This window comes from Dendropsophus ebraccatus, chromosome 4 (genome assembly GCF_027789765.1).
Source record: "Dendropsophus ebraccatus isolate aDenEbr1 chromosome 4, aDenEbr1.pat, whole genome shotgun sequence".
Taxonomy (NCBI): domain Eukaryota; kingdom Metazoa; phylum Chordata; class Amphibia; order Anura; family Hylidae; genus Dendropsophus; species Dendropsophus ebraccatus.
The window spans coordinates 5,877,662-5,899,176 of record NC_091457.1 but is presented as its reverse complement, the minus strand read 5'-3'; the positions used below and the strand labels follow the sequence as shown (position 1 = coordinate 5,899,176).

The 21,515-nt window shown below is 42.3% G+C and overlaps 1 protein-coding gene across 1 annotated transcript; it reads right to left on the bottom strand.

Annotated features, from left to right (window-relative positions):
* Positions 1-600: 600 nt before the first annotated feature.
* LOC138789185 (vomeronasal type-2 receptor 26-like) lies at positions 601-19,613 on the bottom strand. Its single transcript, XM_069967792.1, has 6 exons — positions 19,578-19,613; positions 18,859-19,035; positions 5,141-5,938; positions 3,287-3,499; positions 2,433-2,556; positions 601-1,508 (listed from the first exon to the last, which is right to left on the bottom strand). The coding sequence occupies exons 1-6, from the start codon at positions 19,611-19,613 to the stop codon at positions 601-603; spliced, it is 2,256 nt and encodes a 751-aa protein (XP_069823893.1).
* Between the last annotated feature and the right edge of the window lie 1,902 nt (positions 19,614-21,515).

Sequence of the window (21,515 nt, the reverse complement as noted above, 5' to 3'; positions counted from 1 at the left end):
TTATCCCATTACAAATATCCCATTAGATTAAGTAATTAAGATTAAGTGAACTCTTTCTTAACCAGAGCTCCCCTTTAGGATTCCGTCCAATATGAGGCCCTGGAAAACAAGATTGTACCCACTGTTTCTGAAAAATGAGATCCCTAATCATTGTATCATGGAATACTCTACTGAGAGCAAAACAGACTGTTTAGAGTAAATTCAACAAAACTTTAACACTTATTCTGGAACAGAGTATGAGTGCCGTATAGCTCTAAGTACAGGCTGGGAGGTTCGAGGACACCCCCACCATCAAGGACCCCATGGGGACCCTGGAAGAAGAGAGAGCAGGACCGGACCACCAACAGAGAGAACCCAGGACTGAGCTGACTGTTAGATACAGCATGTCAATTAAGCAACATTAAGGAACACCTCCAGTATAACACGCTATATTTTGTATTTTAGTAATGCTATCTTTGAATGCTTAATTTGGGATTTATTCATTTTATGATAAATATAACAATGTAAGTACTCAGTTACTCATACAGGAACATATAGTAAAAGTCTCCACAGCTATTATGTTTTTGCTTTCGATATTCAAGAAAGCCGAGATCAGTGATGCTACATAGTATTTTTAGCTCCTAGAAGATGTTTTCTTGTATTTAGTTCCGGCTTGAGCAGAATGATATAACATTTCGGGAAGAATATACAGCCCAACAGTCCAGCGTTAGAGGTCAGGATGGCAAATATCTCCACGGCCACCATGTATTTGCCTTTGGTGCTGAGATAAGCCGGGATCATGGCTATCCAGACACTGCAGAACACCAGCATGCTGAAGGTGATGTACTTGGCCTCATTGAAACTGTCCGGTAATGTCCTGGCTAAGAAAGCTGTAATAAAACTAACAGCGGCCAGAATCCCCATATAACCCAGGACAGAGTAGAAGCAAAGATCTGACCCTTCATTACACTGAACTACCATCTTCTCCTTATAAGAGTGTGTGTCCAGCTCCTGGAAGGGGGGAGAGAGGGTCACCCAACTCATACAGATGACCCCCTGGACAGAGGAGCAGACCAGGAGCACACAGTTAGGGAGCGTTACTCCACTCCATCTGCTCCACACACTTCCAGGCTTGGTGGCTCTGAATGCCATGTAAACCATGATGGTCTTGGCCAACAATGAAGAGATGGATATTGAGAGTAGTATTCCAGTAGAGATCTGACGTAACCTGCAGGTTGTATCCACAGGACGACCGAGGAACAAGAAGACAGAGAAGAAGCTCAGCATGATGGAGACCAGGAGAACAAAGCTCAGGTTCTTGTTATTCGCTCTCACAATTGGGGTGTCCCGATATTTAATAAAAATTCCCAATATTACAGCCGTCAGTGCAAGAAGAAGCATAGATCCTGATAGAACAATCATTGATATCCCATCAGAGTAAGAGAGAAATTCTGTCAGTTTGGGGACACACTGGGTCTTCTTCTCATTGGGCCACTCATGGTCGGGACATCTCCTGCAGTTTTCACTGTCTGAAGAAACAAAATGAGTTTACGTTAAAGGGGTTCATCTCTCCCAAAATTTCAGAGGGCTTTGCATAGATTACAAGAAATAAAATTTTCCATTTACATGCTGTGATGAATGATGACATCTACTAACGTTATATGGTGCCACCTAATGTGTCCATAGTGTATATCATTGGGCCTTCCCATCTACTGAGCTGAGTGCAAGAGGACACCCCTGCTCAGTCACTCTCCCTTCAGACTGTTCTCTGTATAGTCATTCTAGAGACTTTTTTTTGGTATGGAGTCAAATGGTGAAAGTGAACAAAAGCAAATCACAAAGAGAGGGGATTAACCCCTTCACGGGATTCACCATACATGACTAACCTAAACAAGCACCATCGTCATGAGAAAGTCAACGTTACTTACCTCATCGAGCTGAACTGCAATATCACAAGTAACATGTGGACAGCACTTATGTTTTTCTCTCTCTAAGTCTAGTTCCAAAATGCGTTAAAGGGGTTTTCCAAGCAAAATGTATTGTTGGCCTTTTCCTAAGAATGGTCACCAATATCAGATGGGTGACAGTTTCATAGCCAGTACCACCAATCAGCTATCTTCAAGAGCCATACTGCTGACATACACAGAGAAACAGAGCTGGAAAGAGACCGCTCTGGCCATTGTGTAGTGCACAGTGTTTGTTATTTGGTATGTCTTTCATGGTGGACCCTTTTTTAGTCGGATTATTAAAAGTTATGTTTAATTTATGTTCTACGGTGGCCATGGCCATATTATTTGGTGAGTTCTTAGTAGTTGGTTGACTACTGGGTCCAAACAACAAGTGGGTGACGGATCCCCGGAATAATCCGTATGTAGCTTAATATCCATTATGTAGTAGACAAGTGGTCAAGACCAAGACCATAAACTTTTGTAAAGACCATTAAAAAAACCTACCTGGTTTATTTGATATTTCTCCTTCCGAACATGGCACACATGTATAACAGCAATAATGTATTGTAGTCCCCGGGACTTTTCTGCTTCCTGGTAAACAACTTTCTGTGCATCGAGCTCTTGGAATCTGTCAGAAAGATATTGAGGAAAAAAAGGACAAGATCAATAGTTTAGCAGATCCCCCTGATTATCGCTGATCAGCAAATGTTTTGTGTACAGCTCCTATGCAGACCTATGTGTCTCCATGGTAACAGACTACAGTCACTACGTAGTCTGGTCCTGCAGGAATTCTCTCCAGCATCTGTTCCCCTACTATAAAAGGACATAGCTGTAAGAAAGTAAATGCACAGACAAAAAAAGATGGGACCTTGTATAGGAAAAATGTTATTATTATGCTAATGAGGGTATTTGGTGCACTGGGGATGGGTCTAAAGCCCTCGGTGCACCGATCCACATTCATGCTTGCTGCCCTTTCCTGAATATTCACCAGGTGCTCTGCACTGACGAGTGACCTTCAGATTACACTGTAACAGTGCAGAAGAGCATAATATTCTTTATTGGCAGTCAGCGTCCCCTGCCCTATAAGTATATAACCTTCATGGAAGACTAATAAGGATACAGTTTTGAGTGGACATGCTGATCCTAGGGAGGACATTCATGCCACATGATTTGACTTGAAATACTCCATTAAGCCTCAAAAAAAATCTCTTCTAAGAGAGGCCAGAAAAGAAGGGGGATCCTGGAATCCTTTCCTTGGTTTGGACTATGTGATCTCATGGTGACCCCCTAGAAATGACATGTGTTTGGTTGAATCGCAAAGAACAAAAATAGTTCGTTTTGACCTAAGGACTATTCACCTCATTGTTGATAGTTTTCCATTTAATAAAATTTTTGTTGATTAACGTTCTATATTTATCTGAGCTGTAAGGCAGGAAGACGCCGACCTTAACTTTGTTCCATGTTTGGTTGATTATTATATTGTTATGGATCACATAGTTGGCTGGTAGCTCTCCATACCGATTCAGGGTAGAATGTCCCCGGTAGATCAGATGCTTTAAATTGTGGATTACCTGTGTATAAAGATTTTACATGTTATTGTATATATTTCGTAGTACACATAGTGTGTAGTCATATGTATATGTATGCTCATATAGAGAAAACACTAAACTAGCTTAAAGGGGTAATAAAGGCAAAGCTTAATAAAAAATAAAAAGGAGGGCTGGGGGTGGTGGGAGCATAATAAATGATACTTACCTGTCCTGGTCACCTCAACAGCGCAGTGCCTCTGCTCACAGTCACCCACCGATCTCCTGTATCTTTCGGTCCTGTGACTGTTCAGCCTATCAATGTCAGTCAATGACTGGCTCAGCAGGTAGTTCCTGTAGTGTTGTGATGACACAGGACCCTGGAAGATTCAGGATAGTGGAGGCTGGAAGTGAGCGATGTGAAGGGTATCACTTCTCTATATTGTTCCCACCACTGCCTGCCCTCCCCCCTTATTTTTTTTAAACTTTTGCTATGAGCAGCTAAACAACATGGCATCAGATATTATGAAGTGGTGGAGTATATGGGGCTTATCATAGCACCAAGGTTGACTACTAAAATATCCAAGGAATCTGTCAGGACAGGGGAGGTAGGGATTAGACACCACAGTGAGCCATAATGCTGAGCCCACCCACTGCCCCTACCTACTTGCCATAAACGGCCCTAGGTAGCCACGGACAACCACGAAGGCGGTCCCTGCTCTAGAATAGGTATTACACTAAATAAGACAGACGAACATACACAAAGGGAAGTCGAAAAGCCAAAGTCCAAAACCAAACGGGCAACGAAGTACAAAGGTCAGGCGGGAGATTAGATAACAGGAAAATCGAGAAGGTACGGGGATGACAGGAATAGACAGGAGGAGCTGGGATCAGGGTATGAACCTTAATAGACAGCGCTGAGAGACTGGTTTAGCTTTCTTTTATGAGGATCAAGAGCCCGGTCCGGATCCCTTATTGGACCGGCGCTCTGATCCTCCAGGTTCTGGACAGGCAGAGGAACAAGTCAGTCAAAAGACTTGCTCAGCTGCAGTAATCAAGTCTTGCAGAGCTTTGAGTAACTCCTGCATTGCCGGATGCTGATAAGCAATCAGGTGTGTCACGCAAAAGCAATAACCAGGCCCAGTTCACACCAGGTTACTGCACATTTCTGACAGAATCATGAAGACTAGAGGAGGGGGAGGACTCAAATACTATACAATATAATGATAGCTCATACAAAGTCACCCGGGCATGGTTAAAGGCAAACCTGTAGAAGATACATCCATGGCTTATTCATCTTCTACAATGGTACACCCAAAGAAACACCTGATATCATCAACTCTATCATAATAATGACAGTGATGGAAACCCTTTAATTGGTTTAGATAGACTAAAATACATAGTGACAGACATGACAAAAAGACTTCAGGGGATTTTTGACATAAATGGAAGGCCAAAAAAGGGAAATTTTGCCGTGTGTACGCTGGGAGGAGTATATACCGTAAGCCCTTACACCTGTGGGTTGCTGTTGCACCTTTTGTTTTTTGTCTATATATGGAAGGCCGATAACTTTCTACAAATCAGCCGTCACATCCATGTTTCCTTCCAGCGATGGAAATGGTGAAGAACAGTCTAGTTACTTAGTCACACTAGTTCTCCATGTATAGAAGCTGCTCTAGGGTTCACCTGGTATCGATAGGATGTTTGATGGCCATCCCAATCCTTTAGGGACAAGATTGTAGAGTTTAGGGCCTTCACCATTAATGTTACTGCACTGTACACTGGATCATATATTTCACGGGACAGTTTGCTCCAGGGACCCTTAATCCGTTCCAGCCCGGTGCAGTTGTGTAGAGCTATATTATAAATCCTCCCATACAGGTCATCTTTTCCTCTGTTTCCCGACAAGCAGTGAAATGTCGTCATCCACAAATTCTGCAGTAATACATCTTTTGGGTATTTTAAAGGGTAAAAATTATTAGTAAAATGTTCAAGATCAGTCGTAATTGTTGACTCGGGCTCTAGAGACAAGCTGCAGTTGAAGATCTCTGGATACTTCTCAATGAGAATGATGTGCGGGGCCCAGGATGGGGTCAAGATCATGGTCACACCTCTGAGCCACTTAGTAACGGAAGACTGAAATATGACATTGTGGTAAGTGCCGCAGAGGATAACCACTTGGACCGACTGTTTTCGAACACTTTCATGGTATCTGTGATCTGTGGTTGCTGGACGAATGCTAACACCTTCCCATAATATAAAGGACACACAGATGTGATGGACGTTCAGGAAGTGGTATAATAAATTTGCTTCTCGTACTCCGCTCTCGTCACTTGATGTTATGATTCCGATCCAAGTCCATCCAAAGTATTTGATGAGTTCACATAAGGAGGAAAAGGTTTCGCGATCATTCTGAATGGTCCTGAAAAAGGTTGGGAAATGTTGCCGGCTGCCTAAAGACACATCTGTGGCTCCATAACTGATCTATGAGAGAAGATAAACATTAGAATGTCTACAATGGGATGAGATTGCCGAGAACAAGCTACAAGATTCTGGTTTTCTATAGAAATAGAAGCCTCTGTCTCTCCTTCCCCATAATATCCAGGAAAGGATGGCTTTGGCGGCTTATGGCTAGTATAGCAATGTCTATTTATATGCACTGAACCCTGCTATTCATTTCTTTTTGGGTTCTTTCATATATTTATTATATGTGTGTTATAGAGATGAGCGAGCACCAAAATACTTGAAGGCTCGTTACTCGAATCGAGGATTTTTCAAAACAAGTGCTCGATTTAAGAAACAAGCCCCAATGAAATCAATGCGTGACTTGAGTATTTAACCAGGTGCCAGCTTCTCAGTAGAGTGGAGGGTACCTGGTTAACTTGAAAGTGACAGTCTGGCCCCCAGAGAGTTAAGTTAACCCTATGGGATGTACCTGGACATTGCAGCATGACAACTATCCAAAACACAAGGGCAAGTCGACCTGTCATTGGTTACAGCAAAACAAAGTGAAGGTTCTGGAATGGCCATCTTAGTCTCCTGACCTGAATATCATTGAGCCACTCTGGGGAAGTCTCAAGCACACAGTCCATGCAAGACAGCCCAGGAATATACAGGAACTGGAGGCTTTTTGCCAAGAAGAATGGGCGGCTTTACCATCTGAGAAAATAAGGAGCCTCATCCACAACTACCACGAAAGACTTCAAGCCGTTATTGATGTTAGAGGGGGCAAAACACTGTATTAAGAACCGGGGTTGATCAGGGTCATTTGGATGTTTTTGGTTGTCACTATGATTTAACCCCTTAACGACATCGGGCGTAAATTTATGCCCTGATGCCGGTAAGGGAGTTCAGAGCGGGGCCGGGCGGCTGCCCCGCTCTGAACCGCGCCGGTCCCGGGTGCCGCGTGTAGCCCGGGACCGTAGGTATTAGCGGGCACGGTCCGATCGGTCCGTAATACAGGTCCGTAATACAGTAATCAGATGCAGCTGTCAAACATGACAGCTGCATCCGATTACCGGACGCAGCGTCATCCCTGGTGTCTAGTGGGGAGATCGCTCCTCCGGGATGTTATCCCGGAGGAGCGATCTCCGTAAATGAAGCCAGCCGGGGACCGCTCCAAGATGGCGCCGTCCCCGGCTCGGCACTCGTTTACTTCCGGCTGCAGCAGCCGGAAGTAAACGAGTGCCTATCTCATGGATCTCTGCAGCATATCTATGAGAGATCAGTGCACTTATACTAGAAGTCCCCCAGGGGGAATAACCCTAACCCCAGGGGGAATAACCCTAATCCCAGGGGGGGCTTCTAGTATAAGTGTAAAAGTTAAAAAAAAAATGTCATTATTAGTAAAAAGCCCCCTCCCCTAATAAAAGTCTGAATCACCCCCCTTTTTCCCAGGTTACAAATAAAAGTAAATAAATAAATAAATAAACATGTTTGCTATCGCCGCGTGCGTAATCGCCCGAACTATTAATTAATCCCATTCCTGATCTCGCACGGTAAACGGCGTCAGCGCAAAAAAATCCCAAAGTGCATAATTGCGCATTTTTGGTCGCATCAAATCCAGAAAAATTGTAATAAAAAGCGATCAAAAAGTCGTATATGCGCAATCAAGGTACCGATAGAAAGAACACATCATGGCGCAAAAAATGACACCTGACACAGCCCCATAGACCAAAGGATAAAAGCGCTATAAGCCTGGGAATGGAGCGATTTTAAGTGTTGTATATTTGTTGACAATGGTTTAAATTTTTTACAGGCCATCAGATACAATATAAGTTATACATGTTACATATTGTTTTAATGGTAACGACTTGAGGAATATATATAACAAGTCAGTTTTGCCCCAGGGCTAATGGCGTAAAAACACATTTCCCCCAAATAAACAAAATGCGTTTTTTTTTCAAATTTCACCACACTTTGAATTTTTTTCTGGTTTTGCATTGTACTTTATGCAAAAATTCAGCCTGTAATTGCAAAGTACAATTAGTGACGCAAAAAATAAGGGCTCATGTGGGTTTCTAGGTGGAAAAATGCAAGTGCTATGGCCTTTTATGCACAAGGAGGAAAAACCGAAAACGCAAAAATCGAAATTTGCTCTGTCCTTAAAGGGTTAAAAAGAGAAAACACAGTAGTTTGACAATAACTGGCTTCACTCGACCACTAACTAGGAAGGGGAAAAAAGTTTTTGTGCTATCATTTATATTCTCTGAAAAAAAGGACAAGAGAGCTAAAATTCTGCTAGGGTATGTTTGTATATGGGGCACAGCGTGTATTATATGTATATCAGGGAGCACAGTGTGTATTATATGTATATCAGGGAGCACAGTGTGTATTATATGTATATCAGGGAGCACAGTGTGTATTATATGTATATCAGGGAGCACAGTGTGTATTATATGTATATCAGGGGGCACAGTGTATATTATATGTATATCAGGGAGCACAGTGTATATTATATGTATATCAGGGGGCACAGTGTGTATTATATGTATATCAGGGAGCACAGTGTGTATTATATGTATATCAGGGAGCACAGTGTGTATTATATGTATATCAGGGAGCACAGTGTGTGTTATATGTATATCAGGGGGCACAGTGTGTATTATATGTATATCAGGGGGCACAGTGTATATTATATGTATATCAGGGGGCACAGTGTATATTATATGTATATCAGGGGGCACAGCGTGTATTATATGTATATCAGGGAGCACAGTGTGTATTATATGTAAATCAGGGAGCACAGCGTGTATTATATGTATATCAGGGAGCACAGCGTGTATTATATGTATATCAGGGGGCACAGTGTATATTATATGTATATCAGGGGGCACAGTGTATATTATATGTATATCAGGGAGCACAGTGTGTATTATATGTATATCAGGGAGCACAGTGTGTATTATATGTATATCAGGGAGCACAGTGTGTATTATATGTATATCAGGGAGCACAGTGTGTATTATATGTATATCAGGGGGCACAGTGTGTATTATATGTATATCAGGGGGCACAGTGTGTATTATATGTATATCAGGGGGCACAGTGTATATTATATGTATATCAGGGGGCACAGCGTGTATTATATGTATATCAGGGAGCACAGTGTGTATTATATGTAAATCAGGGAGCACAGCGTGTATTATATGTATATCAGGGAGCACAGCGTGTATTATATGTATATCAGGGGGCACAGTGTATATTATATGTATATCAGGGGGCACAGTGTATATTATATGTATATCAGGGAGCACAGTGTGTATTATATGTATATCAGGGAGCACAGTGTGTATTATATGTATATCAGGGGGCACAGTGTGTATTATATGTATATCAGGGAGCACAGTGTGTGTTATATGTATATCAGGGAGCACAGTGTGTATTATATGTATATCAGGGAGCACAGTGTGTGTTATATGTATATCAGGGAGCACAGTGTGTGTTATATGTATATCAGGGAGCACAGTGTGTATTATATCTATATCAGGAGCACAGTGTGTATTATATGTATATCAGGGGGCACAGTGTGTATTATATGTATATCAGGGGGCACAGTGTATATTATATGTATATCAGGAGCACAGTGTGTATTATATCTATATCAGAGGGCACAGTGTGTATTATATCTATATCAGGGAGCACAGTGTGTAATATATATATACCAGGAGCACAGTGTATGTTATATCTATATCAGAGGGCACAGTGTGTATTATATGTATATCAGGGAGCACAGTGTGTATTATATGTATATCAGGGAGCACAGTGTGTATTATATGTATATCAGGGGGCACAGTGTATATTATATGTATATCAGGGAGCACAGTGTGTATTATATGTATATCAGGGGGCACAGTGTGTATTATATGTATATCAGGGGGCATAGTGTGTATTATATCTATACCAGGAGCAAAGTGTATGTTATATCTATATCAGAGGGCACAGTGTGTATTATATCTATACCAAGAGCACAGTGTGTATTATATGTATATCAGGGGGCACAGTGTATATTATATGTATATCAGGGAGCACAGTGTGTATTATATCTATATCAGGGGCACAGTGTGTATTATATCTATATCAGGGGCACAGTGTGTATTATATCTATACCAGGAGCACAGTGTGTATTATATCTATTTTAGGGAGCACAGTGTGTATTATATCTATACCAGGAGCACAGTGTATATTATATCTATATCAGGGGGCACAGTGTGTATTATATCTATACCAGGAGCACAGTGTATGTTATATCTATATCCGAGGGCACAGTGTGTATTATATCTATATCAGGGGGCACAGTGTATATTATATGTATATCAGGGAGCACAGTGTGTATTATATGTATATCAGGGAGCACAGTGTGTATTATATCTATACCAGGAGCACAGTGTGTTTTATATCTATATCAGGGAGCACAGTGTGTATTATATCTATACCAGGAGCACAGTGTATATTATATCTATACCAGGAGCACAGTGTGTATTATATCTATATCAGGGGGCACAGTGTGTATTATATCTATATCAGGGGGCACAGTGTGTATTATATGTATATCAGTGGGCACAGTGTGTATTATATGTATATCAGTGGGCACAGTATGTATTTTATCTAATTCAGGGGCACAGTGTGTATTATATCTATACCAGGAGTAGGGAAGAGCGAACTTTTGAAAAGTTCGGTTCGGTTCGAACCGGCAAACTTTCGTGAATTTCGTATCGGTCCGAACCGAACCGAAAAACTAAACTTGCTCTAACGGCTGAATAATTGCAGCTACAATAGTGGGAGTGTGATAGGGTATAGTTTCGTTTAGTTGCAGTTGATATTACAATGAAAAAAAGTGGGGAAAAAAATTTCCAAAAATAATGAAAAAAAATAAAATAAAAAATAAAATAAAAATAATAATAATAGGAATAAAATTAATAAAATATAGTGAATCAAAGTGCCAAAATAGTGAAAAAAATATTGAAAAAAAAAAGTTTACAAGGAGGATGCGGCAGCACTTGATTGCACCCAGGCCAGTATTGTTGAGAAGAGACAAGTCGAGAACCAGGAGGAGGCAGCAGTAGATTGCTTGCCTCTCAGTCCAGTATTGTTGAGAAGAGACAAGTTGAGCAGCAGGAGGAGGCAGCAGTTGATAAATTCCAGTCCAGTATTATTGAGGAGAGGCTACTTGAGGAGGAGGCAGCAGTTGATCGATTCCAGGCCAGTATTATGGAGGAGAGGCTACTTGAGGAAGATGAGGCAGCAGTTGATTGATTCCAGGCCAGTATTATGGAGGAGAGGCTAGTTGAGGAGGAGGAGGCAGCAGTTGATCGATTCCAGGCCAGTCTTATCGAGGAGAGGCTACTTGAGGAGGATGAGGCAGCAGTTGATCGATTCCAGGCCAGTATTATTGAGGAGAGGCTACTTGAGGAGGATGAGGCAGCAGTTGATCGATTCCAGGCCAGTATTATGGAGGAGAGGCTACTTGAGGAAGATGAGGCAGCAGTTGATTGATTCAAGGCCAGTATTATGGAGGAGAGGCTAATTGAGGAGGAGGAGGCAGCAGTTGATCGATTCCAGGCCAGTCTTATCGAGGAGAGGCTACTTGAGGAGGATGAGGCAGCAGTTGATCGATTCCAGGCCAGTATTATTGAGGAGAGGCTACTTGAGGAGGATGAGGCAGCAGTTGATCGATTCCAGGCCAGTATTATGGAGGAGAGGCTACTTGAGGAAGATGAGGCAGCAGTTGATTGATTCCAGGGCAGTATTATCGAGGAGATGCTATATGAGGAGCAGGCAGCAGTTGATCGATTCCAGGCCAGTATAATTAAAACCAGACTACTTCAGGAGCAGGAGGCAGCAGTTGATCGATTCCAGGCCAGGATTATCATGGAGAGGCTACTTGATGAGGAGCAGGCAGCAGTTGATCGATTCCAGGCCAGTATTATCGAGGAGAGGCTATATGAGGAGGAGGCAGCAGTTTATTGATTCCAGGCCAGTATTATCGATGATAGGCTACTTGAGGAGGATGAGGCAGCAGATGATCGATTACAGGCCAGTATAATTAAAAAGAGACTACTAGAAGAGCAGGAGGAGGTAGCAGTTGATTGATTCCAGGCCAGTATAATCGAGGAGAAGCTACTTGAGGAGGATGAGGCAGCAGTTGATCGATTACAGGCCAGTATTATTGAGGAGAGGCTACTTGAGGAGGATGAGGCAGCAGTTGATTGATTCCAGGCCAGTATAATCGAGGAGAAGCTACTTGAGGAGGATGAGGCAGCAGTTGATTGATTACAGGCCAGTATAATCGAGGAGAGGCTACTTGAGAAGGATCAGGCAGCAGTTGATCGATTACAGGCCAGTATAATTAAAAACAGACTACTTGAGCAGCAGGAGGAGGCAGTGGTTGATTGATTCCAGGCCAGTATTATTGAGGAGAGGCTACTTGAGGAGGAGGCAGCAGCAGTTTATCTATTCCAGGACAGGATTATGGAGGAGAGGCTAATTGAGGACGAGGAGGCAGCAGTTGATCTATTCCAGCCCAGTATAATTAAAAAAAGACTACTTGAACAGCTGGAGGAGGCAGCAGTTGATCAATTCCCCTCTCAGGAGGTAAGTGACTCTGCCTGGTAGGTTGTCTTCTACCCCTCCCTCTTGTGCCTCGCTTCCTTGCAGCAATGGGATGTTGCTGCTTCGGTAGCACCTCACTTTCCTCCCCTGATGACACTGAGGATAATGGTGCTTTGGGCGCCACGTCCGATCGGCGACATCATCATCACCACCACTGCTACTGTCTTCCAGTGGCTGGGACAGGATCTCAGGTGTGGCACTGGATGCCCCTCCCTGGCTTACAGCCACCACCTCCTCTGCAGTCTCTGCACGTTCCACCTGCTGCCTTTGGTGGACTACCTCATCCTCCTCCTCATCATCACTAAAAAGTGGTAGAGAATCCAAAGGCAGATCAAGATTTGCCAACAGTTCCCTGGCAGAAGGTGCCCCAGAGGTGGGTGGCATAGTAATAACAGGGGACGGGGCAGAGGACTGTCGCTGACCTTCCCATGTAAGGGTGGTGTCGAATGATCCAGCCGACCTCGTTTGGGAGCTTTGGGCGGTGGAAGTGGAGGATTGGGTAAGCCAATCTAGAACTGCTGGCTGTGTGGTTCTTACAGAACCACTGGGTGTCTGGGGTAGCTGCACCCTGCTGCCACGCCTGTTGCCCCGGCTGCCACCGGGCCTGGTGCTGCCACTTCTCCTACCCTCACCACTTGCCGTTGCAGTCCTTGCCTGGGAAGTGCTGGAAGTAGGACGCTTGGACATAGTTCTCTGGTTGGTGTAAATTTCGAAAAAGAAATAATCTATTGGGCAGAAGGCACAAATTTTCAGTTACTATTGCTTTGTGGGTTGGAGGCATCCAGCAAAGCAGAAATTTACAGGTTATCCCAAAAAAACTTTTTTTATTTTTTTAACTTTTTTGGTTGCGGGTGGCTAGAGGGGTTTGACGGCAACCAGCAGAGCACAAACGGACAGCTTTTGTGGGGCGCTGACTTAGCCTCAAATAGAACAGCTGATCACAAACAAACAAACAAACAAACAAACTTTTTTTTATTTTTTTTTTAAGGTTTTTTTTTTTAAACTTTTTTGGTTGCGGGTGGCTAGAGGGGTTTGACGGCAACCAGCAGAGCACAAACAGACAGCTTTTGTGAGGCGCTGACTTAGCGTCACCTAGAACAGCTGATAACAAACAAACCAATTTATTTTATATTTTTAAGTTTTTTTTAAAACTTTTTTGGTTGCGGGCAGCTAGCCGGGGTTAACGGCAACCAGCAGAGCACAAATGGACAGCTTTTGTGGGGCGCTGACTTCGCCTCAAATAGAACAGCTGACCACAAACAAACAAACGTCTAGCGTCTCCTCTCTGTCACGGAACAGTAGCTGGTTCAATGCTACATGTCCTGACTCCTGAGTGACTCTTCTCACTTTTCTCTCCCTATTTCTTTTTTTAATCTCCCTATCTCTCCCTAGACATCACGATTTTTGAGTTAGATGGCTATCTCTCCCTCTCTCTACCTAACTCTTGATTTCTCAGCCTCTTTCACTATGTATGGGCTTATCAAGCTTTCCCTGTATCTTGCGATTTTTTTATTTTTTATCTTCCTCTCTCCGGCTTCTCTCACAAACAATATATACTCCTTCTCTATCTCTCCCTGTACTTATCCAGTTGTTTTGATATGTAATCTATGTGATTTTCCTCTCTGCCTAACGTACACCTCCTCTCTCTCTCTCTGCAGTCTGGACACACAATGAGAAAGAGCATAGACGCTCAGGCACTTCCTGTTCCTGGAGTGACGTCACACACCTTGATATTCACATAATAACCGGATACAAAGGATTATAGGAGTAATAATCCATTGTAGCCTGTTCTATTCTCTGATTAAAGTGCAGTTTTGTGACGCCGTTGCGATTTTAACAAACTTCGTCACAAACTTTTTGCAAAGTTCGTAACGAATCTGGTTCGTAACGGTTCGGTTCGTTCATCCCTAACCAGGAGCACAGTGTGTATTATATCTATATCAAGAGGAGAGTGTGTAATATATATATATCAGGAGCACAGTGTGTATTATATTTATATCAGGGGGCACAGTGTGTGTTATATTTATATCAGGGAGCACAGTGTGTATTATATCTATACCAGGAGCACAGTGTGTATTATATCTATATCAAAAGGAGAGTGTGTAATATATATATATATATATATATATAGAGAGAGAGAGTGTGTAATATATATATATCTATATCTATATCAGGGAGCACAGTGTGTGTTATATTTATATCAGGGAGCACAGTGTGTATTATATCTATATCAGGAGGCACAGAGTGTACTATATCTATACAGTATATTACAAATATTATTAGGAGTGCAGTGTGTATTATATCTATATATTATTCTAATTATTATCAGGGGCACAGAGTGTATTATAATTATTTTTATTATTAGGCAGCACCGTGGTTATTAGAATTTACATTGGTGGAATAGTTCCTGTTATGATTTCTTTTAGGAGCACGCTGGGGATAATTCACTATTTCAGTTTACTATAACTCCATGTTTATTAAGTATTTTACACACTTTTTCTGCAAAGTCTCACAAGAAGAAAGTGGAGACTGTCCATAATTGTATATTTTTTTTTTTTTTTTGCTAATTGCTTGAATAATGTGATCTTAGTTTGTAATATGAATTTATTTTACAAAAATTATTAAAAATTTTCATATAGACTTCAGCTGCTTGTACATGATGGATGGTGAACCTCAAAGACATTTTTCCTTGGGCTTAAGGAAGCATCCTCGTACATTAAGCATCATTGGGGATTTAACTCCTTACAATCACCATTGTGTCTATCATTAGAATTACACTTACTTACCACCGGATATTTATATATAGTCAAGAGCTGGGTTATCGGCAAAGTTGTGGTCGAACTCTGGTCTCCAATAAACCCGATTAATCTCCAGTTCTTTCTACAGGAATAATTAGGGACGGTCGCCCCAGGTCCTGATAATATCTGTAGGACACTTCTGATGGCTTTTCCTGGATGGCCACAGGAGTCATATATGTAATATCCCAGGGTCATATTGGGTAACAATGTTGGGTCTTTATTTATTTGGTCGATAGTAAAAAGAAAAAGTTGAAGATTTCTGTAGAACTGACGCAGCGGCCTGTCAGAGGAAAACACTGCATTACTGGGTATATAATAATAAGTTATCACAAACATCATGCCTAAAAGTTATACAAATAGTATAAAATGCAAAGAAGAAGTTCTATCATATAGATAGAAAAAAACATGGCCTCCAGAGAATAAACTTGATGGTCCCGTTTCCAGCGCCGAGTGTATGAGAGGTCCGTCACCTTCCATGTTGCAATAATATTGGTGTCTTTTTACATTATAAGGGAGCGTTTGGGACTCCTCAGGCACCAGGGTCCTGGTTTGGGTACAGCTTTGCCGTGGTAATGTAGCATTTACCTGCTGATGTTTTAGCTGTAAGATCTTTATGATGTAAGGAGATAGGGGTCAATCTATTCTCAGTAAGATCCCCATCTTTGGCCATCTCCACGCTGGCCATAGGATCTTAAAGCAGCAGATTCTGATCAACACTAGAGATGATTGAACCTCGGAAAATCCTAGGTCCGATCGAACTCGAACATACCCGAACCTTCAGCATTAGATTGCTGATGCCTTCCCGGTCCGTGGGAAAGGAACAGAGTGCCCGGGGACCGCCTGGAATTCCGTGATTCAGCCTATTACCTAGTTCAATAGGATTTTGAGAAGTTCGATCATCTCTAATTAACACCCCATGTGCTCTGGGGCATTGGCCGGTGGTTGGGTAAAACTGTGTATAATTATTGGCCCAACCACCCTGCTGCTTTTCAGCCCATTTCCCTCTGTATTTTGCCTGAGAAATCGGTGGAGAATGGTTCATGAATCCTGTCCACCTACTCACTACCATAATCCAGTACCTACCAGTCTGCCTCCTCGCTGCTCCATTAAACCCCAACAAGTTCGGTATTCAGCTTTTTTTACCTGCAGGGATAGAAAGATCAAAATGTGCCCTCACAGATGAATGTGGGTTAGGGTCTACAAAAAATACATAATCCTTTAAGATCCATGCCCTTGATGGGAAAAATGTATAATAAATCAACCCTTATTACAAGCAAAATCTTTGTCTTAAAGGATCATTGTTATTGATAATAATAATAAAAATAATAATACAGAGTGCTCACAATGCAATAGAAAACAACCTCTAAGTCTACTCAACATGTTTTGCAGAACAACACCTACACCTGCGTTAGTAGTTAACCTCAGTGCAAACAGTTCTGCTTGTCAATAGCATCTGGAGCAGGAGCCACACAAACTACTGGGCAAGATGTAAGGAGGATGTGCACAGCAAGCGGTAATTAACTCTATGGGGAGCGGAGACTAGAGATTTGGAGGAGAAAATATGTGGATATAAATAGGCCTGGACTGTCAATCTAGTGGACTGGGAAAATACCCGGTGGGCCACACAGATTGCCAGCTGGCACCAGCCTCTGCAGTGGTTAAGAGAACAGCGTACCCAGCCACTACACTATTCACTAGGCCTCTGCTAGGGTCCGGCTGGGCCATTACGGTCATTGGCAGTTCCTGGCAGTGGCTTTCTTTGGGCGATTTGGGTGGGAGAAATGCTTACTTTACTATATACAGGGGGTCCTATACTATATGGGGGCTTCTGCACAGGAGGGCTATAATGTATTGGAGCTGCTGCACAGGAGTGCCTATACTATATAGTAGCTACTGCAAAGGGACAGGGGACCCAATACTATTCAGAGGCAAAGAAGAGGCCTATACTATATGGATGCTCAGAGAGGTCCTATACTATATTGTGGTACAGTGGGGGCCTATACTTTATGCGGACAAAAAGGGGGAGGCTAACACTTTACGAGGAAACAGAGGAGGCGCATAATATATGGGAACACAGAGAAAAGGCATATGGGCCACAGAGGAGGCCAAACTACTATAAAACAGATATCTAGCCGCTCATCATGTGGTGGTGCTGTTTTTGCAAGAATGTAGCTGTAGTTTATCTAGTCCTGGAGAACCCTTTTAAGGAGGAAGTGACCAAGGGACATGGCCCATTGAAGCAGAATTCGTTGCAGCATGTATTGTACACCATGATATGTGAGGGATGATATATTATGTGGGCAGCTGGGGTGTGAATGCCAGGGCTAAGTCTACGTCCCAGTCCGGCAGTGGGTATAAATGTTTTATTGCATCTGTAGGACAGCACGTTATTAGGTCAACAGGAACCTGATCATCAAGTCAAGAAAAGACGTGAACATCATGTTTCTCCTTGACTTAATAAAGAGGTTCCTTGTGACCTCAAAACGCATTGCCCAAGATATGCAATAAAAGTGGTATATTTACACCCTCTCTATGCGCCTAGTCCCCACTCCTTATATGTTTTTCTTTTTTATTTCCTTTTATTTTTATTTAATATCACAAATGTAAAAAATATAATACATATAACAATAATGCTTACATGTGTAGAAAGCATACTCCATCCTTTCAGGACACAAAACCAGACTGTTCTATACATCAGTTTAACTATACTAACTATACTAACTAACTAACTACTAACTATCTACTAACTACTAACTATTCCATCCAATAGGATGACTTTCATCCATATCACCCCCCGGGGATCATTCCCAAAGACCTATGTACCTATACAGTCCTACTAGTGAAATATAGACCATCATACTGTATTACTGTATTACAGAAACAAACCCCACTATCCCCCTACCTCCCCTACCATCTCATCCCCGTTCGAGAGCAGAAAAAGAGAGAAAGAAATATATATATTTTTTTACCCCTTACATGGTTAATTACTATTTGCCATGCATATCCTCCTTACCTAGCAGGTGTTGTAGGTGATACTACGGTACTTGTCACTAGTTTCCCAACATCCCAGCACACACCCCATGAAAGTGTTCCGATTACCCCTTTCCTAAGTTTTTGCACAAGACACAATCACAAGGAGTGGTGGGAACAACCTCAGAACGTGAACTTTACTACAAAAAGTCTTTAAGAGGCAGTACAGAGGAAAACAGCCAATAGTTCAACAGAAGACAATCCTTGCTTACAAGGTGACTTTAGCGTGGGAGTGGGTCTGTCAGGTAATTCCTCTTGAGAGTTATGACTTCTGCCCTGTGCAGTAAACTGACTTTAGGAGACTTTAAGCTTTGGGATGGACAGTCTCTGACCTTTGGTAACATGGTGGAGAAGGGCTCTGTCCAAGAAGTACTGGATTCTGCAACAGAGAATCTTGACAACTTTGGCTTGGCTCCAGTTACTAAGACAACTTAAAGAAACCAGTACTCATGGTAAAGATCTGACCTTGCTGTGATGTAACACCGCTTGGGCACATCCGCGAGTACTTGGCATCAATGTGTTAGCTTTGGCATAAACAGCGTGGATAGGCTGGATCCCTCTGGTGTAGTCACCTAGGCAGACAGGAACACTGGAAACTGGAGTAGACCGCAGTTTAGGCAGAGACGGGTTCTGGAACAAACTCTGAAGAACCCAAGAACCATAACAAGCTCCAGGCCTGCACTAACCATCCTTAAAGGTATTGTTTCTCATTGGCCGAGGCATCTTAAGGTAATGTGACGAATGAGGGGACTGAGAGACTGAGCTAAGGTCCTGATAGGCCTGAAAGGACTGATCTTATGTTGTAATTTTATATTTTTTTGCACCTTACTGCCAAAGCCCATTTCTTGTATTGCATTGAAGATTTCATCAGTACTGGACTCTGTGGTTACTCTGCCCCTGCACCAGAACCTACATTGCTTGTACCTTTACAAAGCCTCATGTAAGTATACCCGGGCAGATCAGGCAGTTTTACGCAATTTCTATATACACCAACCATTCATGACATCCTCCTTGCTTTAAGATTATCAATTGCACATGGACGGACGTCTCACAAGACTCCCACCCAGAATTAGTGAGAAGATTTCTATTCCACTGTAGAAACAAGAATATTTTATTTCCTCCTCTCTATAACGCTCCTGAAATAAAAAAAAGATGGGAGCCACAGTATCTGCCCTACTACTCACCCTTGGTTCTCGATGCTGTATCATGTTTTTCCCCATCGCATATTGTCATTTTTCTTGTTCCTCGATATATTGCCCTGTGAGTGTCGCTTATTTAGCAAATATTATATGCTTCAAATTGAAATAAATATGTATTGTTAAAAAAAAAAAAACATCTATAGAAGAGTAATAAATTCTGGATCGCATGTGCTAAAACAAAAAAAACACAAAAAAACTTCATATGAAACCTATGGGTGGTGTAATAGCCAGAGCCCAGACTGGACTTTATCAATAGAAAAATAAGAGGGGGGCATGACAGTTCTGATTGTCTCACTATACTAATCCAACTTACTTCAGGCAAAGAATTGATAGCAGGTACGACATCTCTGGGATCCTCTTTCCAGCTAAAATACAATTGACGGAGAATATCCCTCCAATAATCATGTCACCATCTTTCACGTATTCAAAGTCCTCATAGGCCGGGATAAGTCTCAGCTTACAAGCTAATAGCCGGTCAGAGAAGACTAAGGGGAATGTGATCACAAGAAGGAGAAGTAACAGGATTTCCAGTGGAAGGACGGACATTGTGTCTGTGGAGAATTCCCCAGACATAGAGAAGCATCACGGGCGGTGTAGGACCGGAGGTGTGTGCCGGTGTAAGGAGCCGGAATCCTGTCTTATATAGAGATCAGGAACAAAGAGACCTGAGTTTAGTTTCTTCCCAGCTGTGACCGATCCTATTATACGTAGACTCTGGAGTCACCGACCGCAAAAGATAACATTTTATTTCTCTCTTTAAATTTTCTATCTTTATTTAAATCACAAAGAAAATTCACCAAGAAACTGAAAAATAGAACAATTTCTTCTAAGTGTCTATCTCATCCATTTCATAACTTATCTTAATGTTTCCTGATATTGAGCTGCAGATTTTATGCACACAACCATATTGTAACTTTTAGCCTGCCTGTAGGCACCACTAGGGGGAGCTCCCATTGAGCTCTATGATAAATCTGTATACAATGAGCTCCCACTAGTGTTGCCTACAGGCAGCCAGGATTTAATGTATCTGTGAAAGTTTATTTCTATTATTCAGTTTGTTTGGTCATTTGGTGATTAATAATTGACTGTCATATATAGTTTTATAATATTTCATCAAGAAATTCAGAATATTTAATAAAATATTCTTTTGGAATTTAAATAATGTCACAAAGCTCAGGTCTTCAGTATGCAGGATCTTGTATTTAGTTCCGGCTTGAACAGGATGATATAACATTTGGGGAAGAATATACAGCCCAACAGTCCAGCGTTAGAGGTCAGGATGGCAAATATCTCCACGGCCACCATGTATTTGCCTTTGGTGCTGAGATAAGCCGGGATCATGGCTATCCAGACACTGCAGAACACCAGCATGCTGAAGGTGATGTACTTGGCCTCATTGAAACTGTCCGGTAATGTCCTGGCTAAGAAAGCTGTAATAAAACTAACAGCGGCCAGAATCCCCATATAACCCAGGACAGAGTAGAAGCAAAGATCTGACCCTTCATTACACTGAACTACCATCTTCTCCTTATAAGAGTGTGTGTCCAACTCCTGGAAGGGGGGAGAGAGGGTCACCCAACTCATACAGATGACCCCCTGGACAGAGGAGCAGATCAGGAGCACACAGTTAGGGAGCGTTACTCCACTCCATCTGCTCCACACACTTCCAGGCTTGGTGGCTCTGAATGCCATGTAAACCATGATGGTCTTGGCCAACAATGAAGAGATGGATATTGAGAGTAGTATTCCAGTAGAGATCTGACGTAACCTGCAGGTTGTATCCACAGGATGACCGAGGAACAAGAATACAGAGAGGAAGCTCAGCATGATGGAGACCAGGAGGACAAAGCTCAGGTTCTTGTTATTCGCTCTCGCAATTGGGGTGTCCTCATATCTAATAAATGTCCCCAATATTACAGCCGT

Excerpts from the sequence above, each read along its gene's own strand:
- LOC138789185 (XM_069967792.1), bottom strand. The coding sequence starts at position 19,613 with ATGGGGAAAAACATGATACAGCATCGAGAACCAAGG. Across the intron at positions 5,939-18,858 it reads CGGTGTTACATCACAGCAAG|ATCAGTTATGGAGCCACAGA; the intron begins GTCAGATCTTTA and ends CTTCTCTCATAG. Across the intron at positions 3,500-5,140 it reads AAACATCCTATCGATACCAG|GTAATCCACAATTTAAAGCA; the intron begins GTGAACCCTAGA and ends CTTTATACACAG.